The 27,194-nt window shown below is 38.1% G+C and overlaps 1 protein-coding gene across 1 annotated transcript in view; it reads left to right on the forward strand.

Moving 5' to 3' along the window:
• Positions 1-27,194, forward strand: part of LOC150080841 (uncharacterized) — an 852,072-nt gene that overhangs the window by 145,746 nt on the left and 679,132 nt on the right. The window contains exon 5 of the mRNA XM_090381010.1: positions 22,871-22,933. Within this exon, the coding sequence (XP_090237136.1) occupies positions 22,871-22,933 (63 nt within the window). The remainder of the gene's footprint in view (positions 1-22,870; positions 22,934-27,194) is intronic.

Raw genomic sequence — 27,194 nt, forward strand, 5'->3', positions numbered from 1 at the left:
ATGGGAGATTTTAATTTCCCAGATATTGACTGGAATTTGGGGGCTGGTTACTCACACACTAGCAGGGCTTTTGTGGATTTGTTGGATGATTGTTTTCTACATCAGCATGTTCGGGAGGCAACTAGAGGGTAATACTCTTGATTTGATTATCAGCAGTGATTCTTCATGCATTAAGAATCTGCAGATAAATGAACCACTAGGTTTGTTGTTTGTTTGTTGTTTGGTTTTTAGGAGCATTAGCAACTAAGGCCATATTGCTCCGGGATATGCGGTGGTCATTCCCTGACCTTTCCGCATTCTCCGTATTTGGAACCACTAGGTGGCAGTGATCACAGTGTGCTGAAGTGGGATTTACTCAAAGAGGTAACTACCATTAGGGGTAAAGGGAAGGGTTATTGCTTCCGTAAAGGCGACTACGATGGACTGAGACAGTATTTAAATTCTATACAGTGGGACCAACTGATGATGTTATCAACAGCAAATTCAAAATGGGAAGCATTCAAAGAACTTATCTTGGAAGCTACTAGGCTTTACATACCAACTAAGAAATATTGTTCAAGGTTTAGGCCAAAATGGATGTCAGATGAACTAATGAGGCATATGGCAGAGAAGAAAAATGCATGGGATACTTACAAATTAACACATGACACAGAAGCCTATGACAGATACAAGTTGATATGCAACCAAGTTACAAAGGAGGTTAGGCAGGCAAAGGCAGATTACGAGAAATCTTTGGCAAGGGATGCAAAGAAAAACAGCAAAGAGTTCTTTACTTATGTAAACTCTAGAAGGAAGGGGATGAATCAGATTGGTCCACTTGATATTGATGGGTCAACTGTTGATGATCCTGCTCAGGTAGCTAACAAACTAAATGAATATTTTGCATCGACATTCACACATGAGGAGTTATTCAGCAAGGGGAATGCCAGAGGTATATTCAACTCTTGCAGTAAGCTAGATAATCTTGTAATAACTTAGAGTAACGTGGAGGAGAAATTGTTGACGATAAACACAAGAAAGGCACCTGGGGTGGATGGAATCTATCCAGTTATATTAAAGGAGGTAGCAAAGTAAGCAAGCAAACCCTTAGCCATAATTATGAGAGCTTCCTTGGACTCAGGGGAGGTACCCATAGACTGGAAATGTGCAAATGTGACCCCAATTCACAAAGGAGGATCAAAGGCTGACACAAGTAATTATAGACCTGTGAGCTTAACTTCTGTTCCAGGAAAATTAATGGAGGCACTGGTTAAAGAAGCACTGCAGGATCATTTAGACAAGACTTCAGTTATAGCTCAGACACAGCATGGTTTTGTTAAGGGGAAGTCTTGCCTGACCAACTTGATTGGATACTATGATGCAGTCACAAAAGAACTGGATGCAGGGAATAACTTTGATATTATGTACTTGGATCTTAGAAAGGCTTTTGATACTGTTGCACATGGAAGACTGCTACACAAATTGGAGCAGTGTGACATTGGAGGCAAATTGCTGCTATGGATAAAGGGGTGGTTGAGGGGGAGAAGACAGAGAGTGGTAATCAATGGACACTGCTCATCGTGGACTAATGTTATTAGTGGAGTTCCTCAGGGCTCAGTGTTGGGTCCATTATTGTTTTCTGTATTTATAAATGATATTGATGATGGTATATCAAGCTTAATGTCCAAGTTTGCAGATGATACAAAGGTTGGCAGGGTTGTCAAGGACACTACTGACACTATGCTGCTGCAACAGGATCTGGAAAGGTTGAGCAGATGGGCTGAGAGGTGGCAAATGAAGTTTAACATTGACAAATGTAAAGTACTACACATGGGAAACAGCAACCCCAGGGCAACGTATCAACTCTATGGTACTACACTGACTGTGGTAGAGAATGAAAGGGACTTGGGGGTGGTTGTGCAGGCAGATATGAAGTTCTTTGAGCAGTGCAGACGGGCTGCAAGAGTAGCTCATGGAGTATTGTCAATGATATACAGGAATTTTTCCACCAGGGATAAGGAGGTGATTATTCCATTGTATAAGGCAATGGTCAGGCCACACCTAGAGTACTGTATACAGGTCTGGAGGCCTCATTTCAAGAAGGATGTAGAGCTGCTGGAACGAGTACAGAGAAGGGCAACAAGATTAGTGAATGGAACAAAGGGGTGCTCTTATGAAGAAAGGCTTAAGTTTTGCAAATTACAGTGTCTGGGGACTAGGCACCAGCGAGGTGATCTGATAGAGGTGTATAAAGCCTTGAATGGTTTAAGCATGCTCAATGCTGATGGGATTCTTCCTCTAGCTCAGAAAAATTACCTGAGAGGGCATACATTCAGATTGAGGAAAGACAGATGTAGGATAGACGTGCGGAAATTTGCCTTTAGCCAGCGGGTGGTTGGTTGGTGGAACAGACTCCCACCCCTTGTGGTGGAGGTTGATAGCCTAAATAAGTTTAAGGCTCAGCTGGACAGGTATTTTGAACGAACAGAGGGGCGAAGTGGAAGTGGGTTTTTTTTTTTTTTTTGGCTGATGCTGCATAAGCTTGCTTTCTTGCATCAAATGTCTATGCTAATGCTAACTAACCATAAGATGGAAGTTTGTTTAGAAGACCTTTATGCCAAACACGATCAAAAGCCTTTGAACTGTCAAGAGAAACTACTTGTGTTTCACCGAACCTTTCCATTGAGTTAGTCCATAAATGGGTAACATAAACCAGATTATCACAAGTGGATCAACACTGACGGAATCCTGGAACGAGAGATCAGACAGAAGGTTTCTAGGTAGTTTAAGAGTTGGCAGTTAATTGATTTCTCCATTATTTTAGAAAGAGAAGAAGTAATTGCAATGGGACGATAATTGGATGGGAGGGATTTGTCATCCTTTTTAGGAACTGGCTGGATATGAGCAAATTTCCAAGCAGAAGGAAAAACACTTTTGGAATAAGAAAGTGAAAAAAGGTGGCAAAGAATAGGAGTAAGTTCAGGAGCACAGGTTTTGAAAACAAGAGGAGAAATACCATCAGGACCTGGAGCTTTATTAGCATCAAGATTCGTCAAAATCCTTCTGACATCCTTTTGACGGAAGATCACAGGAGGCATTGAATGGAGCAAGTTGGGAATGGTGGGAGGTGTTTTACCAAGATCATTAATACATGAGTTGGAAGAAAAATGGGATGTTATCAGGTCAGCTTTATCCTTGGCTGAAGTGACAACAGAACCATCTGGATTGGACAGAGGTGGGAGCAGAGATGGGCAAAAGTTGCAGCCAATAGCTTTGGCAAGAGACCAGAATGCTCGACTACAATTAGGGCAAGAAGCAAGTTTTCTACTTAGCCTGTTCAAACTCTAGTTTGGACTGATTAATAACTGCTTTACAATTGTTGCGAGCTTTGGTGTAGGCAGAAAATGAAACTGAAGAATTAGAAACAAGCCAATTATGATATGCAATGTTCTTCTCTTGAACAGCCTAAGCACATTTATTGGAAAACCAAGGTTTAGATAAAGGACGAGATTTTAAAGTGGAGTGTGGGATAAAGGATTCCATTCCTGCAAGAATAATTTGAATGTCACGATCTGAGCAAACGTTGACATCAGAAGTTTTGAAACATTAATCCGACTAAGGAAAAGAAGAAAATAAATCTCGCAGGTCATCCCATTTTGCATTCTTTTAATGCCAAACAACACGAGGTTGGGAATAGCCATGAGATAAAGGCTCCATTGGAGAAGAGACAGTTACCAAGTTGTGATCTGAAGTGCCTAAAGGACTCTCACTTCGACTGTTTACTTAGAAGGGTTGTTTGGGAGAAAAGATGAAGCGTGTTGGCTGTATGATCAGAATTGTCCAGTATTCTTGTAGGTAAATGAACAATCTGTGCAAGGTCATTAGTAATTGCAAAAGCCTCAGCATCTCGACTAGCTGGGTCGGTGTGACTAGAAAACGGAAGCCAGCTGGAATTGTGAACATTAAAATCACTAATTAAAATTACCTCACTGTTAGTAAAGTTGGACTGGAGAAAGTCAAGTTGCAAAGAGAGGAAGTCAAAGAGCTCCAAGTGATTAGTGGACTTAGGAGAATGGTAGAGACAACAGATGAATTTGACACAATGAGATAGACAGATTTTAAGCCAGAGAAGATCAAAGAGAGGAGATTACAAATTATGAAGTCTCTGACAAGTACCACCTTTGAGGCGAAAGGAATCATACAGCGAATAATTTTGGCATCTGAGATGAGCAGTAGTTGAATCAACCGATAACTGAGATTCTGTCAGAAAAAGTACATGGGGTTTGGCAGACTGCAAGTGGAAATGGACATCGTTGAGATTAGAATTGAAACCATGTATATTTGTGAAACGAATTAGGAAATGCTTGGGAGGTTTAGATCTTTTCACAGGTAAGCTTGCCCTATTAGTTTGACAATTCATGGCGTATTGAATAGTAAGAAAAAGTGGGTGGAAAGTAATGAAATTTTTGGATATGGCATACACATAGTAAGAATATACCCAGATTCTTGACATAACGTGGCCTCAACAATGCTCCCGCATACACACTACTTGGACTCCCTCCAGTCACTATCTGGCAGAGTAGAGGTAGCAAGATTATACATTAGCTGATCCGGAAACCTCCTAGAGAGTTACCAATAGGTTCAGTCCAGTGTACTAACTAGCGGCCGGCCTGCGACTTTAAAACTTTACAAGAATCTTTATAATCTTTACTACAAGAGACTTTACAACTTTACAAGAATATTATTTCCAACAAACACTCTGCTTCTGTCCCATCTCAATTTCAAGCATTGTTAGCCTGCTGTGGTGAAAATTCCCATAATTAACTAATTATTTCTATAATTTTTTTTCTATCTACAAAATTGAAATTCTCAATATACATAAGCAGAAGTGTTTTCTTTGATGCTCCAGCTTTAAAATTCAGAAAAATCTATTAATTAATGTGCAAACATCAAAAATGTACATTCAAGTATGCATTTTCTAATTATTCCTGAGAAAAACAGTCAGGCATTGACCTTGTTATGGGGTGCCTTCATAGCCAGGTGGGCAGGAGCAGCAGTGTGCAGCACATGCTTCTTGATTAGACCGGGTTTTGAGCCGTGGCCACCAAATACGGAGGATGCGGAAAGGTCAGGGAATGACCACCGCATATCCCCGGAGCAATATGGCCTTAGTTGCTAATGCTCTTAAAAACCAAATAACAACAGCAACAACCTTGTTATAGAATGCGTCACTAAATTTGTTTGAATGTCCTGTGTGTGTGTGTGTGTGTGTGTGTGTGTGTGTGTGTGTGTGTGTGTGTGTGTGTGTGTGTGTGTGTGTGTGTGTGTGTGTGTGTGTGTGTGTGCTCTGCTGGCTAAAGTGAATTAAGTTACACAGAGCAGTGAGTTACACAGAAGGCCCCGATACTGACGAGCATGATACAGGGAGGAAAAAAATGCATGCAACTGTTTCTTGGCATAAGAAACATAACTGAAATAATTGCAATGAATTGTTTTTGAAAATTGTAGAGGTCATACTTCCTTTCTTCAATGTGTATTGCATCTACTAACACAAAATCAAGAATATTCGTCTATCGGAAGCCACACTGGAAATGAAAAAAACTGGTGTAAAACTGATAACACTGCAATGCACATTTAATGAAAGAAAAGTTTGCTTTATTGTATTGTTTTTAGGGAACAGTATTGGTACAGCACATTTTCTGGATGTATATTTTCTCCTAATGAAATTTTCAAAAAGTATTTCTATTGATAGCTGCGTTATAAACTTCAAAACTGGTATCAAAGAAACTGTGCATCAACATTCGTAAAATCAAACAATAGCAATGGCATACCAGGATATTTTGTTAGACATTCACAAAACAGGCAGCAGTTGCCTAATGATAATCTAACTGTTATTTTTGGTTTTAAATAAGAGGTGTCTGAATATCTGTATTATAAAAACATTATATTAAACATGTAAATAATAACAACAGTCTATTTTATAAATGATTGCTTTATTAATATATTTAGTATGTTTTTTTTATTCATTACATATATATAATATTTTGTATAAAATATAAGCAGTACCTATACAATTATGAAAATAATGTATATGATGAGAGCCTTGTCGATCAATTCGGCCCTGGAAAGATTGTGCAAGGCTCAAGGGGTAGAATTTTTTTCAGCCTGGACTGTACTTGTTAACAGGAGAGATTGCTTCTACAGGGATGGAATACACTTAAATAGAAAGGGTGCAAGAATATTTGCTGATGCTATCGAGGCAGTGTTAGGTGGGTCGGAAAACTGCTAGCTTGGGGGGAGACAAAGACCAATAGATTGACAGTAGCCACTGGCAGAGGTGAAAGAGATTCTTGCACTGCTTCTATTAGAATGAGCAGAAGCCTGAAAAACAAGATGCATGGTATTTCAGAGACTGCTGGGAGCCATTGCGGTACAAATAAACACATGGGTTGTGTTAGGGTAGCTAAGAATAGAAACAGGTGCAGGTATACTTGCGTGTACACCAATGCTAGGAGTTTAGTAAATAAATTTGATGAATTTGAGGTATTGCTCAAAACATCAAAGGCAGATATTGTTGGGATATCAGAGACGTGGTGTCACACAGATATAAGGGATGCAGAACTGCAATTTGGGGAGTACAACGTCTACAGAAAGGATAGACAGGATAGGAAGGGGGGAGGGGTTATGCTATTAGTAAAGAAACACATAAAAACCAAGGAAGTGAAGCCAGTCGACATCGCTGGACAGTGCAGTGTTGAGTCAGTTTGGTGTGACATAAGCATTGGGAGATCAAAATTGAGAGTAGGAGTGTGCTATAGGCCTAATGACTCTGATGAGTATAATAAGGAACTGTACAGGGAAATAGAGTGGGCCAGTAAATCAGAGAGTCTTATAATGGGAGATTTTAATTTCCCAGATATTGACTGGAATTTGGGGGCTGGTTACTCACACACTAGCAGGGCTTTTGTGGATTTATTGGATGATTGTTTTCTACATCAGCATGTTCAGGAAGCAACTAGAGGGAGTAATACTCTTGATTTGATTATCAGCAGTGATTCTTCATGCATTAAGAATCTGCAGATAAATGAACCACTAGGTGGCAGTGATCACAGTGTGCTGAAGTGGGATTTACTGAAAGAGGTAACTACCATTAGGGGTAAAGGGAAGGGTTATTGCTTCCGTAAAGGCGACTACGATGGACTGAGACAGTATTTAAATTCTATACAGTGGGACCAACTGATGATGTTACCAACAGCAAATTCAAAATGGGAAGCATTCAAAGAACATATCTTGGAAGCTACTAGGCTTTACATACCAACTAAGAAATATTGTTCAAGGTTTAGGCCAAAATGGATGTCAGATGAACTAATGAGGCATATGGCAGAGAAGAAAAATGCATGGGATACTTACAAATTAACACATGACACAGAAGCCTATGATAGATACAAGTTGATATGCAACCAAGTTACAAAGGAGGTTAGGCAGGCGAAGGCGGATTACGAGAAATCCTTGGCAAGGGATGCAAAGAAAAACAGCAAAGAGTTCTTTACTTATGTAAACTCTAGAAGGAAGGGGATGAATCAGATTGGTCCACTTGATATTGATGGGTCAACTGTTGATGATCCTGCTCAGGTAGCTAACAAACTAAATGAATATTTTGCATCGACATTCACACATGAGGAGTTATTCAGCAAGGGGAATGCCAGAGGTGTATTCAACTCTAGCAGTAAGCTAGAGAATCTTGAAATAACTGGGAGTAAAGTGGAGGAGAAACTGTTGAAGATAAACACAAGAAAGGCACCCGGGGTGGATGGGATCTATCCAGTTATATTAAAGGAGGCAGCAAAGGAAGTAAGCAAACCCTTAGCCATAATTATGAGAGCTTCCTTGGACTCAGGGGAGGTACCCATAGACTGGAAATGTGCAAATGTGACCCCAATTCACAAAGGAGGATCAAAGGCTGACACAAGTAACTATAGACCTGTGAGCTTAACTTCTGTTCCAGGAAAATTAATGGAGGCACTGGTTAAAGAAGCACTGCAGGATCATTTAGACAAGACTTCAGTTATAGCTCAGACACAGCATGGTTTTGTTAAGGGGAAGTCTTGCCTGACCAACTTGATTGGATACTATGATGCAGTCACAAAAGAACTGGATGCAGGGAATAACTTTGATATTATATACTTGGATCTTAGAAAGGCTTTTGATACTGTTGCACATGGAAGACTGCTACACAAATTGGAGCAGTGTGACATTGGAGGCAAATTGCTGCTATGGATAAAGGGGTGGTTGAGTGGGAGAAGACAGAGAGTGGTAATCAATGGACACTGCTCATCATGGACTAATGTTATTAGTGGAGTCCCTCAGGGCTCAGTGTTGGGTCCATTATTGTTTTCTGTATTTATAAATGATATTGATGATGGTATATCAAGCTTAATGTCCAAGTTTGCAGATGATACAAAGGTTGGCAGGGTTGTCAAGGACACTACTGACACTATGCTGCTGCAACAGGATCTGGAAAGGTTGAGCAGATGGGCTGAGAGGTGGCAAATGAAGTTTAACATTGACAAATGTAAAGTACTACACATGGGAAACAGCAACCCCAGGGCAACGTATCAACTCTGTGGTACTACACTGACAGTGGTAGAGAATGAAAGGGACTTGGGGGTGATTGTGCAGGCAGATATGAAGTTCTCTGAGCAGTGCAGACGGGCTGCAAGAGTAGCTCATGGAGTATTGTCAATGATATACAGGAATTTTTCCAGCAGGGACAAGGAGGTGATTATTCCATTGTATAAGGCAATGGTCAGGCCACACCTAGAGTACTGTATAGAGGTCTGGAGGCCTCATTTCAACAAGGATGTAGAGCTGCTGGAACGAGTACAGAGAAGGGCTACAAGATTAGTGAATGGAACAAAGGGGTGCTCTTACGAGGAAAGGCTTAAGTTTTGCAAATTACAGTGTCTGGAGACTAGGCACCAGCGAGGTGATCTGATAGAGGTGTATAAAGCCTTGAATGGTTTAAGCATGCTCAATGCTGATGGGATTCTTCCTCTAGCTCAGAAAAATCACCTGAGAGGGCATAAATTCAAATTGAGGAAAGACAGATGTAGGATAGACGTGCGGAAATTTGCCTTTAGCCAGCGGGTGGTCGGTTGGTGGAACAGACTGCCATCCCTTGTGGTGGAGGTTGATAGCCTAAATAAGTTTAAGGCTCAGCTGGACAGGTATTTTGAACGAACAGAGGGGTGAAGTGGAAGTGGGTTTTTTTTTTTTTTTTTTTTTGGCTGATGCTGCATAAGCTTGCTTTCTTGCATCAAATGCCTCTACTAATGCTAATGCTAATAATATTTTGTATAAAATATAAGCAGTACCTATACAATTATGAAAATAAACATGTGAAACTGTATATGCCCGTTTATTTTATATTTAATTTATTTTTTTCTTTAAAATATTATTGTTGTTAATGACTTCTACCCTACCGAAGTCACAGACGAACACAAATTGCAACTCTGACTGCAAATTTCAGAAAATTCAAAGCGGTAAGTTTGCAGAGCATGAATAACAAATTTTAATATCCCTTATATAAAAAAATTTACATAAATAACAAATTTTTTTGAGACTTATATAAACAAAATTTATATAGGAACTATGATACAAGACAATTTATCATCTCACATCAACTAATCTCAAATTTTCCTCAACATGTATGCATAATTTATGTTGATTAATACAACCCTTCCTTTCCTTTCCTTTTCGGTAATCTCACACACACACACACACCCCATTTATAAATTTCAGTTACTGCTGAGGAAAAAGTGCTTCTCTTTCTTTACACATTTACACACATCACTTTACATCAATTGTCTCTTACTTACTATAAATCACCAATGTCTATCAAATCATCTATCCATCAAATCAATCACCATTTATCACTTTACATCAGCTGTACTTTCTACAAATCTTATTTCTATCAAATCACTATCTATTCAACACATATCAAATCAATTACTATTTTCATCACTGTACATAAGTAGTACTTACTGCAAATCACTTATTTCTATCTTAGTTACCATCTTATCCTTTAGTAGCATCTTAGTTACTCCCCTTTCTAATACAGGGCAGGGTTCCTCTTTTCCCTCAAGGTCTCTGAATAAAATATTTTTTCTTTCCTTTCCTCTTTTCCCTCAAGGTCTCTGAATAAAATATTTTTTCTTTCCTTTCCTCTTTTCCCTCAAGGTCTCTGAATAAAATATTTTTTCTTTCCTTTCCTCTTTTCCCTCAAGGTCTCTGAATAAAATATTTTTTCTTTCCTTTACATATTAACACATTACCTAGAATCTTATATGTTATATTATCACATGTTAACACATTGTCTAGAATAATAATACGTTAACCCATTCTCATCCTACTACACCTATGATTACTTCTATTATTAATTCCCTTATATATTTTTTATTCTTTACCCCTTTAGTACCCTAACATCATTTCATGGTCATTTACTTTATCTATAATCTAACCCAACTTAATAACTTAATTGTACTTTAAAAAAAAAGATTTCCTTTGAAAGACACTATCAAACAATTTCTTATAGAGTTTAGCTTATGAGCCTATGATTGAGGTTCAGTAAAAACTGGAGCACATTTCAGAATGGCTGCTTTCCATTTCTTTGCACTCTGGTTTGCCTCTGTGGCAGACTTTTCACATCCGTTTCAAATCTTTTTGGTGGTCCATCTCTTCTTCAGGGGCTCGTAGACTGGACACTCCTTATCACATAGATTTCTTGACACATATCTGCATACCCGGCTTGCTCCTGATGTGCCGGGCCCTAGATGCACTTGTAGATTCCTATACATTTATTTACTTCAGAAATACATCATGCAATTATGTTGTTAGGCACACCGATCACTGGAGGCTTCATTTTAGGAAGGATGTAGAGTAGCTAGAATAAGTACAAAGAAGGGCAACATGATTGGTGAGAGGAACAAAGGGGGGGTGCTCTTACCAAGAAATTCTTAAGTTCTGCAAGCTGCATACTAGAGTCTAGGCACCTGCAAGGCGATGTGATTGAGGTGTATAAGGTCTTGAATGGTTTGAGCAGTCTCAGTGCTGATGGGATTCTTCCACTTGCTAAGATTATGAATCTGAGGCAGCATAGATTCAAATTGAGGAAAGACAGTTGCTTGATTGCTGGTTGATTGCTGGAAGAGACTTCCATCTGTTGTTGTGGAAGTTGATAGCTTAAATAAATTTAAGGCTGAACTAGACAAACCTTTGGATTTACCGAATGGGTGAAATGGGAAGGTATTTTTTTGGCTGATGCTGTTTAAGCTTTCTTTCTTGCATTATATGCCTCAACTAATGTTAATGCTAAATTCATCAACTGCCAACTGATAAACCATCTCAAAACCTTGTATCTGATTAATGAATGCCAAATGAATTCCCTTAGTGTTAATCCACTGGAAAAATTGGTTTGTGTTACTCATCTTTGGAATAATTCAATGGAAAGGTTTGAAACTCAAGCAGTTGCTCCTGCAATTTCTAAAACTTTTTACCGTGTTTCGCATAATGGTCTTCTTAATTTCTGACTGTCTTTACAGTTGTGTATCCAGTGTTTTCTCTGATCCTTCATTGCTGGTAATGGTAGATAGCAGTCTTGTTTTCTAACTTCTCCACTAATGATAGTGCTCCCTATGGTTAAGTTTTTTTCTCAGACTCTTTTCCTCTTGTATATTAATTACCTTCTTCAAATGATGGGAAATTCTATCCATATTGTGTTATTAACAGTGCACTACATTCCACCTTCTATGATGAGAAGTCTCATCTTGCAAAAACAGCTTCCACTTCTTGAATATCCACCACCAATTTCTTAAATATTAATCTTCTGGTAATGCTTCCATGGTGCAAAAAAAACTAACTTTTGTGCTTCTAATGTTAAAGTTAGGTTTTCTTTATCACCCTTGGTGTTACTTTGCATTCTAAACAACTACTAACTCTACAAATCTCAGTTCTGCCCTATCACTTAATATTGTTCTCATGTCTGGGGGTTGTGCCTCCAAGAGTTCTCTCAAGCTGCTAGAATCCAATTTAAACTATGCAGTCAGGTTAATTAATGATCCATCCCTTAGGAAATCTCTCCGCTCTCTGTCTTATAGACATTCAGTTTCTGCTGCATGGCCTTTCTATAGATAATTCCATGTGCACCTTTCTTCTGAATTGTCATCCAGAATTCCTCTACTTTCTTCCAAACCAAAAGAAATGGTTTTAAAGAAATATTCCGAATACCTTCCGAATATGTTCTACAACCAGTCAGCCCATTCAGTGTCCAACTCCAAACTCACACACCCAACTTTTCCTCATCTATCTCTTCTACATCTGTTTTGTGGAACAACCTTTCTTCCCATGTATTTCTCTGATTATGGATTGAGTCAGAAGTTATGCACACCGAACAAAATATTATATCCAAAACTCATGTATATCATACAGTTGAAGTTAGGGTTGGCAGTGTATATATATATATATATATTTATATTTTCTGAGTTTTTGGAAGAAATGGAATTATTACTTTAAATTTGTCAGCAGAAAAACAAGCCAGAGAGTTCTCTGTTGATAAGAAGTAAAAGAGAGAAATTATTAGTAGAGAAAATGTCTCTTACAAGTATAGTTCTAAGTTAGCAATGAATAATGTCATTCGTGCAAGAGCAAACATGTAAACATGTTTATTCTTGAAGAATATTTGATTATTTTGTATAAATATTGTGTTAAGTATTAATTGTAACTTACACAAATATTTTATGTAAAAATATAACACACATACTTGATAATTACTTGTTTAGTCAAGTTTTTTCAAACACTCATCTAAAGTGTTTTGGATACAAACACTGTTTATATCCTGAAGACATTTTACTAAACATGATTTCGACGATGTTAATCGCTGTTTAGTGAATTACCCAAATGAAGTCTTGATACTATACCATATATACAATTGTTGTATAAATTAGTTCAATGTGACATTAGGTTGAAGTTACTATTGTGGATAAAGGATGGGATTAGTATTAGTAATATCCGCATGGTGCAAGAAAGTCTATGGCTTATGCTGCACCAGCCAACCCCCCCCCCCAAATAAAACAATGATAATAAAATAAAATAATAATTAATAAAAGAAAAGGAAATTAAACCTATCATCCTATGCACTTCCCTCACCCGAAGGTACTATCCAGATGACCTTTGAATTTTCCCAAACTGTCAGCCTCTACCACTCATGTAGGCAACTTATTCCAGTAATTTCTAACTCACTGGCTAAAATAAAACTTCCTGCAGTCCAATCTAAACATTTCCCCCCGTAATTTGAATTTATGACCCCTAGTTCTAACATTATTTATAATCTTGAAAATTTCATCCTCATTCATTTTACTGATGCCTCTCAGAGCCTTAAACACCTCAATCAAATCTCCTCTAAGGTATCTAGTTTCCAAATTTTGCAACCTACATATTCGAAGTCTTTCTTCATAAGGACGCTCTTTTGCCGATCTCACCAGGTGAGTTACCCATCTTTGCACCCTTTCAAGAAGCTTGATGTCTTTCTTTAGGTGCAGTCTCCATACTTGAACGTGGTCTAACAAAAGCCTTATATAATGGGATTATCACGTCCCTATCTCTACTTGCAAAAGTTCGATAGATCATCGATAGGACACCACGGGCCTTCCTTGCAACCTGTTTACAATGCTCAGAGAATTTCATGTCTGAATTTCTGTACCGTAACACCTTTCCTCCAGTACTGGGTTTAGTTGAACTCCACCAAGTGAATAAGTTATTTTGGGATTACTGTTTCCCAGGTGTAATACCTTACACTTTGTTGGATTAAAGCATAGCTGCCATTTTTCTAACCATTCCTGAAGTCTATCTAGGTCTCTCTGAAGAAGCTTAGTGATCATTAACTACTCTACCAATTTTACGTCATCTGCAAATTTAGGAATCACGCCCTTTATCCCTTCATCGATGTCATTTATGAAAATTAAAAACAACGGTGGTCCTAATACTGATCCTTGGGGAACCCCACTTCTTACATCAACCCAATCTGAGGAATAGCCATTTATCACAACCCTCTGCCTCCTGCCCTGAAGCCATATGAACTGGCACATTATGACCCGCGTAGTCCGTGCGCCATTAAACCTTAATACAAACCAAACCAAACCTGCCCTGAAGCCATCCTGCTATCCATCTAAGGATTTTCCCAGTGATTCCAACCTGTTCCAGCTTATAAAGCAACTGCTCATGTGGGACTGAGTCAAAAGCTTTGCTGAAATCTAAATAAACAATGTCGAAATTATTCCCTAAATCCAGCTCTTGAGTGACCCTTTCAAAATAGTGAACCAGATTTGTTAAACATGTTTTTCCCTTTACAAAACCATGCTGAGTATCCTTGAGAATTTCGATTGGATCCAAATGATCCTGAATTCCACCCTTGATCATTGCCTCCATTATTTTCCCTACCACTGAAGTCAGATTGACAGGTCGATAATTTTCCACTTCACTCTTAGAGCCACCCCTATGTATGGAAGATACATTTGCACTTTTCCAATCCAACGGAATCTCCCCAGAGTCTAGTGATGCTCGCATAATTAGTCTCAATAGTTCAATGCACTCACTTGCCGCCTCCCTAAAGATTATGGGGTATATTCCATCAACTCCAGGAGCCTTACTGGCCTGTAGGCTCAAAAGTTTTTTTTCATTAAATAATCTTGCGAAATTTCAATATCGTTAATTACATATTTTTCAACTTCGCTCCCACAATTTCTCATTGCCACAAAAGGTTTTCAAGTATCAATGCAAAATAACCGTTAAGTTCATCTGAAACGCTGCTGGTGTATTTAATGCTATCCCCTTTCCCTTACGTAAAGGTCCAATCCGGTTCTGCTCTTCTTGGCATTTATATATGTGAAGAATTCCTTATCCCCCCTCTATGCTGTGTTTGCTAGTGATTTCTCATAAACTGCCTTTGCCTGTCGAACCTTTTCTGTGGCTCTATTACAGATCATCTTTTAGCTGTTATAGGCTTCAGTACTTTTTATTGCTCTGTAACCTTTCCATGCCACCTTTTTCTGCTCAAGTAATGTGGCAACTTCACTATTCATTCAACTTGGAACCCTCCTCGTGGATGGTTAAGTGGTGGTAGTAGTAGTAATAGTGGCATGTGATGCAGAAAAGAAAGCATATGAGCTTATGCAGCATCAGCCAAAAAAAAAAAAATCACACAACCATTCCCTCTGAATGTTTGTCCAGGTCCTCCTTAAATTGATTTAACCTATCAACTTCCACAACGACAGATGGAAGTTTGTTCCAGCAATTAACCAATTAATCACCCGCTGGCTAAAGGCAAATTTTTGTACTTCTGTTCTATAGCTGTCTTTCCTCAATTTGAATTTATGCCCCTTAGGTTCGTAATCTGAACAAGTGGAAGAATCCCATCAGAATTCTGCATGCTCAACCCATTCAAGGCCTTATACACCTCAATCAGATCACCTCGCAGGTGCCTAGTCTCCAAACTGCTATGCAGTATTTTAAATGTGGCCTAACCATTTCCTTACACAATAGGATAAACTCTTTGTCCCTGATGACACACAGGTGATTATCCAAAGGTCAATACTCAAAGCTCCTATATATCACTGACACAACAAAACAGAACCAAAGCAAACCTGACAGTTTCCAAACTGCTACGCAGTTTGGAAACTGTTTTTTTAAGAAGATTATAGCCCTGTTATACAGTGGTAGAAGACAGTGGTTATTAATGGCCACTGCTCTTCGTGGACAAATGTGATATAAATGGAGTTCCACAGGGGTTGGTGGAGGGTCCCCTCTACTGTTTTTAATGTTTATTAATGATATTGATTTAGGTATTTCAAGTTTGATGTCTAAGTTTGCTGATGATACAAACAGGGAACACAATGGTTAATGATAGTAGTCAAGGTATGCTACTTTGTGTATAATTAAACAGATGGGTTGTAAAATTTCAGTAAAGACTTTACAGTGATAAAATGTAAGGTTTATTGCATTTGGGTAGCAGTAATTCCAGAATTACGTACCATTTGGGTGTTATCAAACTCAGAGTAGGTGAAGTATGAAAAAAGATATAGGAGTAATTGTACAGTCTGACCTTGGACTCTCTCTCTCTGAAGTGCAAACAAGCTGCTAGAACAGCTTATGTGGTTCGTTCAGTGATATATAGGAGCTTTGAGTATTGACCTTTGGATAATCACCTGTGTGCCATCAGGGACAAAGAGTTGATTATCCTATTGTGTAAGGAAATGGTTAAGCCACATTTGGAATACTGCATAGCAGTTTGGAAACTGTTTTTTTAGGAAGATTATAGACCTGTTAGAAATGGTACAGAGATGAACAACAAGATTAGTTGGTCTTACCAAAACCCAGAACCCCAGTCTTACCAAGAAAGACTGGGGTTCTGTAAATTGCAGTCTCTGGAAACTAAGCATTTTCAGAGTGATATAATTGAGTTGTATAAGACTTTAAAAGGGCTAAGGAAATTGAATGCCTTTACTTCTTTCTGGGATGAAGTGGGGACACAAGGGCATAAATTTAAATTGAGAAAGAATAGCTGCAGAAGAAATGTGCAGAAATTTGCATTCAGCCAAAGAGCAATCAGTTTGGAATAAATTTTCACCAAGTGTTGTTGGAGGTACAAGTTGGTTTAAAGAAGGTTTGAACAAATTATTAGAAGTAATTGTCATGAACATTTTTTTTTTGCTGGTGTGAATTTTTTTTGCTGGTCTTGTCCAAAATGAACAAGACATATAGTTTGACAAGGTAACCAGACTAATTCTGTAAAAATTCTATTTAAAAAATACTGAAATTATCAGTGTTTTAAATGGAGGGGTTCCTTCTTTATACACATTTCATTTTTTCTAAACATTCAGTTTTGGAATGTTTATAGGAACTGGGAGGTGATTATCCCATTGTACAAGGCAATGGTCAGGCCGCACCTTGAGTACTGTTTACAGGTCTGGAGGCCTCATTTTAGGAAGGATGTAGAGTTACTAGAATGAGTATAAAGAAGAAGGGCAACAAGATTGGTGAGAAGAACAAAGGGGTGCTCTTACCAAGAAAAGCTTAAGTTCTGAAAATTGCAGTGCCTGGAAAGTATGCACATGCGAGGTTGTTGTTATTGGGTTTAAAGACACAAGGGCTACTGAGACCAGATTGTGTCTATTCGTTGTTCAATTGCATGACCCTATCTTTATAGTTGTTGAATTATATACTTCCTGAGAGGCGATCTGATTGAGGTGTATAAGGCCTTGAATGGGTTGAGCAAGCTGAATGCTGATGGGATGCTTCCACTTGCTCAGTTTGAAAAACTGAGGGGGCATGGATTCAAATTGAGGAAAGACAGTTGTAGAATAGATGTGTGGAAATTTGCATTTAGCCAGTGGGCAGTTGATTGGAGGAACAGACTTCCACCTTTTGTTGTGGAAGTTGATAGCCTAAATAAATTTAAAGGTGATCTGGACAGGCATTTGGAATGAATGGAGGGGTGAAATGGGAAATTTTTTTTTTGGCTGACACTTACTTTCTCGCATCGCATGTCTCTACTAATGCTAATATTTCCCAAAAAAAAAAAAAAAAAACATTGAAGAGAGCTCATATTGAATTAATTGAAAACATTCAAAGCATGTGATGTCACTATTTAAATCACTTACAGGAAATGAATTAGCATTAGCAAAGGCACATGATGCAACAAAGCAAGCTTATATAGCATCAGCCAAAAAAAAAAAAAAAAAAAAAAAAAACCCTCTTATTTCACCCATCCACTCACTCCAAATGTTTGTAAAGTTCTGCCTTGAATCTATTTAAGCTATCAACTTCTACAATGACAGTTGAAAGTTTGTTCCAGCAATAAACCACCTGCTGGCTAAAGGTAAATTTCCACACATCTCTCCTACAACTGCCTTTCCTCAATTTGAATTTATGCCCTCTCAGGCAGATTATTCTGAGCAAGAGGAAGAATCCCATCAGCATTGAGCATGTTCAAACCATTCAAGGCTTTATACACCTCAATCAGATCACCTTGCAGGTACCTAGTCTCCAGACACTGTAATTTACAAAATTTAAACCTTTCTTCATAAGAGCAACCCTTTGTTCCATTCACTAATCTTGTTGCCCTTCTCTGCACTTGCTCCAGCAGCTCTACATCCTTCCTAAAATGAGGCCTCCAGACCTGTATACAATACTCAAGTGTGGCCTGACTATTGCTTTGTACAAGGGGATAATCACCTCCTTATCCCTGCTAGAAAAATTCCTCTAAATCATTGACAAGACACCATGAGCTACTCTTGCAGACTGTCTGCACTGTTCAGAAAACTTCATACCTGCCTGCACAATTACCCCCAGGTCTTTTTCATTCTCTACCACTGTCAGTGTGGTACCACAGAGTTGATACGTTACTCTGGGATTACTGCTTCCCATATATAGCACTTTACATTTGTCAATGTTAAACTTCATTTTCCACTTCTCAGCCTATCTGCTCAACTTTTCTAGATCCTGTTACAGCAGTGTACTGTCATTAGTGTCATTAACAACCCTGCCAACCTTCGTATCATCTGTAAACTTGGACATTAAGCCTGATATACTATCATCAATTTCATTTATAAATACAGAAAACAACAATGGACTTAACACTGAACCTTGAGGGACTCCACTAATAACATTAGTCCACGAAGAGCAGTGTCCATTAATTACCACTCTCTGTCTTCTCCCACTCAACCATCCCTTTATCCATAGCAGCAATTTGCCTCCAATGCCACACTGCTCCAATTTGTGCAGCAGTCTTCCATGTGCAACAGTATCATAGGCTTTTCTAAGATCCAAATATATGATATCAAAGTTATTCTTTGCATCCAGTTCCTTTGTGACTACATCATAGTATCCCCAATCAAATTAGTCAGACAGAACTTCCTCTTAACAAACCCATGCTGTGTCTGAGCTATAACTGAAGTCTTGTCTAGATGATCCTGCAATGTTTCTTTAACCAGTGCCTCTATTAATTTCCCTGGAACAGAAGTTAAACTGACAGGTCTGTATACTTGTGTCTCCCTTTGATCCTCCTTTGTGGATTGGGGTCACATTTGCACATCTCCAGTCCATTGGTACCTCCCCTGAGTCGCGGGAAGCTCTTCATAATTATGGCTAAGGGTTTGCTTACTTCCTTTTCTGCCTCCTTTAATATAACTGGATAGATTCCATCCACCCCAGGTGCCTTTCTTGTGTTTATCTTCAACAATTTCTCCTCCATGTTACTCTAAGTTATTACAAGATTATCTAGCTTACTGCAAGAGTTGAATATACCTCTGGCATTCCTCTCCCTGAATAACTTTTCATGTGTGAATGTTGATTGAAAATATTCATTCAGTTTGTTAGTTACCAGGTCAGGATCATCAACAGTTGAACTATCGATATCAAGTGGACCCACCTGATTCATTCCTTTCCTTCTAGATTTTACGTAAGTAAAGAACTCTTTGCTGTTTTTCTTTGCATCCTTTGCCAAAGATTTCTCGTAATCTGCCTTCGCCTGTCTAACCTCCTTTATAACGTGGTTACAGACCAGCTTATGTGTATCACAGGTTTTTTTTTTCATTATTATTATTAGTCTTGTGATGCAAGGAAGCCCGAGGCTTATGCTGCACCAGGCAAAAAAAAAAAAAAAATTCTGAATTACCCTGAGAGAGAGAGAGAGAGAGAGAGAGAGAGAGAGAGAGAGAGAGAGAAGTAAAAGGGAATCACCTAGAAAGAGATGAATGATGATATCAAGCTCAGAACTCTGAGTTTGCCAAGCCCATACATCACCAGATGTGAACCCCTGGGATTGGAAGAGGATGCAAAGAAAAACAGCAAAGACTTCTCCACTTATGTAAACTCTAAGTTCAAAGGGATGAATTACATTGGTCCACTTGATATCAATAGTTCGATTGTGGATGATTCTGCTCAGGCAGCTGACAAACCGAATGGGCATTTTGAATCCACATTCACACATAAGAAATTCTTTAGGAAAGTAGAGGACAGAAGTTTATTATACTCTAGCAGGGAGCTTAATGATTTTGTAATAACTGAGAGCAAAGTGGAGAAGAAACCGTTGAAGTTAAACACAAGAAAGCCAACCGGGATGGATGGAATCCATCCAGTTGTACCAAAGCAGGCATCAAAGGAAGCAAGCAAATCCCCAGCCATAACCGTGACAGCATTTTGGACTCAGGGGATGTCACATGGACTGGAGATGTGTAAGTTTCTCCCCAATTCAGAAATGAATTGGGGAGAAACTGGTTACATAAGCTGGTTACAGACCAGCTTATGTCTATCATAGGCTTCTGTGTCACATGTTAATTTATATGTATCCCATGCATTTTTCATCTGTCACATGTCTAATTAGTTCATCTGACATCCATTTAGGCCTATTGGAAGGGATGGCAGAAATGTTGGGATATTTTTATAATAGTCAGAAGGAGAGTATTTTGAAGGTGACCACACCCATTAAAGGTTAGTAGATTTCATATTTAGTCTAGTTTTCTTCAGTGGTGAAGCACTGTTTCATCTCACTCTTTATTTCAATGGCATGTTGCCTTTCATTAAAATATTGATGCATTTGCTGCATTTCATTAAATTTGAACCTAGTTTACAAGTCCTGTTAGTTAGGATCATGGTTTTTTTAAAAAAGCAGCAGCTTCCTAACTGCATCAGCATCTTATGTAGTTTAGTATGTTCATGGAAGAGGAGGTGTAAAACTGATTGTTTTATAAGATAAAAGTTATGACTTACACAACTAGCACAACCATGGATATCTTAGGAGTTTTTGGTTAAATATATCTTATCCACGAGACCTTGGCCACAAAGCTCTCCAGACTCAGCTCTTCCTACTTTTCATATGCAGACTCTTTCACTTTCAGCTTGAAAATTTTCTTCATATCATGAATCTACACAGTAATATTCAAAATATGTTTCTATCATATGTTCACTCTTCATTATGTGTTTGAAAAAATGGTTAGTCATTAGAAAAAAATGGTTGCTGTGTTACTATGAACATATTAGCTTTTCAGAACATGTACTGTAAATGTGCAGCTGTGAGCAAGTATATAAAACAGTAAATTCTATGATAATATGCTGTATTTTATTTTATACTGTTATGTTTGAACGTTTTGCTTATTTGTTTGGTTTTGTGACTCTTGACTCATCATCATGTGCAATTCTGTCTTACTGATATTCTCTCTTACTGATATTCATTTTAGGTGGATAGCCTTTCTCTTGTCCCCTCTTAATTTATATAAAAGGAGTTCGATATGCATTTATCCACAGTAGTGTGTATATAGAATTTTCAAGTCTGGCAGAGAAAGTAATATCAGGGCAGATGTTGTGATAAGGTTGAACAATCAAAGTGTGTACAGAGAAAAAAACTGATCAGGTTGCTAGATTCTTGTAGCTGTGATTGTGTCATTAGGAAATATTACAAGGATGAATTAAATTAGAAACAGTTATTTTACTGTAAAACTTGTTCAAAACAGAATTTATTTATTTTTCTGTTGATAGAAGCACTACTTGGTGGAATTCATTTTCATTTCAACCACTAAATGCCATCTCTATTGCGAGAACTGGTTCAGCAGTCAACAAAAAAGAAATTATTCCAGGATGGCATCATGACATTGTTGAATCACTGGAAGTGTATTAAGAAATAAGGTGACAGTAGGAGTTGCTTGTAATGTAAAGTGGTCAAGTATATTTTAGTATGTTATTCAATATAAGTGTGAATTGCTTTCATTTGATTCACTCTCATATTAAATGTATGTTAAGTAGTATTTTTTATTTATTTTTTTTTTGTGTGAAATTTTAACAGATAAGAAGTGTGATAATATTTTTTCACATAGAAACATTAATGCCATATCCTCCAATAAACAAACCTTATATTCTGACGTATAAGCAAACTATATTTTTTTGTTGGAAAATTTATGCTTAATCATATATTTGACATAAGTTGATCTTTTTTTTTTAGAGTCATCTTGCACATCAAATGAAGTAGTGTATTACAGTAAAATTTGTTTAAAAAACCACTGTCTACTTTTGAATTCAATTATTTATACTCTTTATTTTAATAAGTTTACATGAACATCGGTATCATGTTGATGTTTATCACTTGCATGGTAAATTCTAGATATCAGTTTCAATATTTATCACTTGCATGGTAAATTTAAAGAAAATGATAGGTGTATACAGTACTCCCTTACATAGAAGGCTGTGAAACAAAACCTATGTGCATAGGTTTGTATATGGTCCATATGGTGTATACTTGGGAGGTGTTTTCCACAACATGAATTGTCTGAGGAGGCTTCCATCTTGCAGTGGATTGATAATGGCTGCTGCTTACAAGGAAAAATCTTTTGAAAACAGTTTTCCTTGCTGTAACACTTTTTCAAATCGCAATTTGTTTATTTTTCTATATAAAAGAAATACTCAGTGAATCCATTTTTAATTTTGACACCAAGTACATGTGTATAATACAAAATTCTGTGTATGGTACAAAAATCGTTAAGCAATCAACATAAAAGTATTTTTTTCCAGGATGGAAAAGATAGTGTCGATGTATTGATATTAATTCATGTCTTTCTACCCCTAAGTATATGCATTTTAAGTTAAGTTTAGTATTATATACTCAGTCTACACGTAAACCATAATATTTAAAATTTTGTTTATGCTTCAAAGTCAGCTTATGAATATATAATAGATTATATGCTATCTAACATCATTATTTCTTTTTGTTTACATATGAAAAAGTATTCCAGAATATGATACTGATTATATTTTATTTATTTATTTATTTTTTTTTTTTTGTTGCTTTCAGGGCCTGCCAGGTTCTGCTGGTCTGTCTGGCGAACCAGGCTTTTCTGGATGCAATGGCACAGATGTAAGTTTTGATAAAAATTTCAAATTTTTTTGGAGTTTTGCAGAACCCAAACATCAATTTATTATTACATAATGAAATTTTTTAGATCTTCTCATAACCCTTTTTCTACCATAATATATAAAATATATATATATTACAGTATAATATATACTGTATATATGGAAGATTAAATTTCTCTGTATTTATCCTTATGCAGATATATACCGATGAGCCAAAACATTATGACCAGCGAGTCATGCAAATCGAAGCAACTGCAGATGAACTGCGGCATGTGCACGGGTTGGAACATGGTATAAAAAACATCTGATACTGAGCTCCATTAATCAGTGTTACTCTTGTTCTTCAGATGGGAAAGGCAGCGGACTTAAGTGAGTTTGACAAAGGCCAAATTGTAATGGCCAAATGACTGGGTCAGAGCATATCCAAAACGGCACGGCTGATGGGATGTCATGGTCAGCTGTGGTTAGTACCTACTGAAAGTGGTATGAGGAGGGAAACCCCACAAACTGCCGGTGAGGTGTTGGATGACCATGGCTCATCGATGCTCGAGGTGAGCCAAGGTTCTCCTGGATGGTACGTGACAACAGAAGGGCGACTGTGGCACAACTAGCCGGTAATTGGAATGCTGGTGATGGGAGTAATGTGTCTCAACACACAGTACATCGAACCCTGCTGAAAATAGGGCTGCATAGCTGCAGGCTGCTCTGAGTACTCATGCTAACCACGGTTCACTGGCAACAGTGCCTACAATGGGCATGCGAGCATCGAAACTGGACCTTGAGTGATTAGAAGAAGGTCTGGTCTGATGAATTATGTTTCCTGTTGCACCATGTGGATGACTGGGTACGTGTGTGTCGTTTAACTGGGGAAGTGATGGTGCCTGGATGCACTGTGGGATGAAAACAAGTCAGTGGCGGCAGTGTCATGCTGTGGGCGATGTTCTGCTGGGATACCCTGGGTCCAGTCATCCATGTGTTGGGCAGTCTGATGTCTACCGCCTACCTAAATATCATTGCTGACCAGGTACATCCTTTCATGGCAATGAACTTCCCTTCTGGCGGTGCCATCTTTCAGCAGGATAATGCACCATGCCACACCACCTGGATTGTTCGAGACTGGTTCGCTGAACATGAGGAAGACTTCCAGGTATTGCCCTGGCCTCCAAATTCCACAGACATCAATCCCATCAAGCATCAGTGGATTGTGTTGGAACAGCAAACTCCGATCTGCGGCATCTCAACCACAGACCTTACAGGAGTTAAAGGATGTGATGGTTATGTGTTGGTACCAGATACCACGACACAGTTAGAAATCTTGTAGCAACCATGGCTCGCTGGGTACGAGATGTTTTGGCTGCATGTGGAGGACCAACGTGGAGGAATAATAGAGAAAAACAAATGGCTTAAGTTCACTTGCTTGGCCTTCAGTTTCATAGTGTTAATATGTAGTGGGAAGCTAAATAATTGACCTTGAGCTGTCTGCTGCTTTTTCTTTCGCTTTTTTCATGCATCTTATGAGCTGTATAACTAGAATGGCGAAAAAAGAAAACTTTGATTTTGTGAAATCACATCTGTTCTTTGAGCATCAGCAAGTTTCTGTTTATGAAAGGATTAAATTCAGTGAGTTTTTCAGACATAATAACAGTGAGTGCCAGTTTTCATTTTTTGTATTAGTTTTTTTTTTTTTTTTGGCTGCACCAGCCAAAAAAAAGTAGAAAATAAAATAAAAATTATGAATGTCGCTCGTCATCTATGTAACTATCCATTTCGCCTTTGAATTTTTTCAAACTGTCAGCCTCACCTACCTCTGGAGGCAACTTGTTCTGAAGGCGCATCAGCTTCTATGGCCATATTGCACCTCCCAAAGTTTTTACATTTTACTGTGATCCAAGCCCGAGGCGGGAATCGAACCCGCAACCTTTGGGTTGCCAGGCAGGCACTTTACCTACCTGACTAGCCCGGTCGGCTTCCAGTAGTTAATGACTTACTGGCTAAAAGAAAACTTCCTACAATCTAGTCTAAACCTCTTCTCCTGTAATTTGAATTTATGGTCCTTAGTTTTGAAATTCTTTATAACAGTAAAAATTTCACCTTTTTTAATTTTACTAACCCCTCTCAGAGCCTTATAAGCCTCAATCAGGTCCCTTTAAGGTGCCTGGTTGCCAGGCTCTGTAGCTCACATAATCAAAGTCTTTCCCTCTAAGGTTGGCCTTTTGCTGATCTCACCATGTGAATTGCCTGTCTTTGGGCCCTTTCAAGAAGCTCAATGTCTTTTTTCAGATGAAGTTGGACACAGTATTTATCCCAAGTGCAGTCTTACAGTTGCCTTGTACAGTGATATTTTGACTTCGCTATCTCTACAGGATATTGTTCAATAAGCCATTGAAAGGACACTATGGGTTTTCCTAGCCACCTGTTTACACTGCTTAGAAAACTTTGTATCTGTCCATATTCACAGATCCCTTTCTTCCTCTATTGTCAACCCCACCAAGTGTATAAATTTTTTGGGGTTGCTATACCCCAAATGTATGACCTTGCATTTTGTTACATTAAAACATATCTGCCAGTTTTCTGACCATTTTTCAAGTCAACCTGAAGAGTGCTGCTTGGCACTGATCCTTAATGACTCTCCCAATCGTGAACATCATCCTCAAATTTTGACATCATGCCCTTTTTCCATTCATCGATATCATTTATGAAAATCAGAACAGTGGTCCAAGAGCCGATTCTTGGGGGTCCTCTACTTCTGACATTACACCAATCTGAAAAATATACATTGATTACAACCCTCTGCCTCTTGTTCTGCAGCCACCCAGCAATAGAACCACCATGTTCCAACTTATACAGTAACTTCTCATGAGAGACAGAGCCAAATGCTTTGCTAAAAGGTAAGCTAAACATGATTTTCTCTTAACAAAACCATATTGTGTGTCCTTCAGAATGTCATTTCTTTCTAAGTGCCCCTGGATTTCACTTTTAATCATTGCCTGTAAGGCTTTCGCTATCACTGAAGTCAGATTAACACTTCTCCAATCGTGTGTTTGTTATTTGGTTTTTAGGAGCATTAGCAACTAAGGCCATATTGCTCCGGGGATATGCGGTGGTCATTCCCTGACCTTTCCTCATCCTCCGTATCTTTTCCAATCCAAAGTAATCTCTCCCAAGTCCAATGATGCCCTCATAATTAACCTCACTGGTTCCATACACTCTTTGGCCCTCTCTCTCAACATTAATGGGTACATGCCGTTGACTCTGAGAGCCATAGTGTCTTTAGCTTGAAAGTTTTTATAATAAACAGTCAACAGTAGTTTTGAAATCTGTAATTTCATATGGGTCAGCCTCACTCGCACATCCTGTCTTCAGTATGAAGAGTCTTTCGTCAGTAAAAACTGATGCAAAGTACCTATTCAATTTATCTGCAATGTCAGCTGGGTTACCTAAGATTTTTTTACCACCCAATATACAAGGGACCAATCTGATTCATTTTCTTTTTTGTATTTGCATACATGAAATGCCTTACTCTTTTAGCCGTGCTTTCTCATACTTTTGCCTTCACCTACTTTAACCTTCCATGCCATGTCAAATTATACGGAATTTTTCTTTCTGCTATATTTATAATTTAAAATTGAAATTATACAGTTTTTCTTTCTGCTGGAGTTATAATGGCAGAAAAATACTCTTTATTTTGCTGTGATTATAACTACAGCAGAAAGAAAAACAAGCAGCTCAAGCTCACTCACTAGGCATTCTCTTCCATAGCATTAGTATGTAGTGGGAAGCTAAGTGAGTGACCTTAAGCTGTTATATTTTTTCTCCTTGCTTTAGTCATACACCTAAACAGCTGTATAACTAGTTAATATGCTAGATGTTTGTATGGAATTAAATATTGTTTTCCCACATCAGTAAGTCACTGTTTATAGAAGAGATTAACCACAAGTTTAATCAAGTATACTTTTTTTTTTTTTTTTAAAGCTGTATCCACATTGATCATTTTCAATTTCTCTACTTTCAAAGACCAAAGACTAATTTGATGTCACTTTAAGACTAAAGTCTTAAAGTGACATCAAATTAATCACCAGCTCATGCAAGTTCTAGTGACCAACCACAAAATTGTAATTTGAAAGAGTCATTCACACTAATTTACAAAGTTTACTAAATAAGAGATAGCATTGAAAGTGAGAAATTCAAAGTTACAATATACCTAAAGCTATAAGGTTTAGAGAAATTATAAAATGTTTGCAGTGTTGTCCAATTATTTTGTA

The sequence above is a fragment of the Mastigoproctus giganteus genome, chromosome 9 (assembly GCF_048544385.1).
Source record: "Mastigoproctus giganteus isolate SK-2022 chromosome 9, ASM4854438v1, whole genome shotgun sequence".
Lineage (NCBI taxonomy): Eukaryota > Metazoa > Arthropoda > Arachnida > Uropygi > Thelyphonidae > Mastigoproctus > Mastigoproctus giganteus.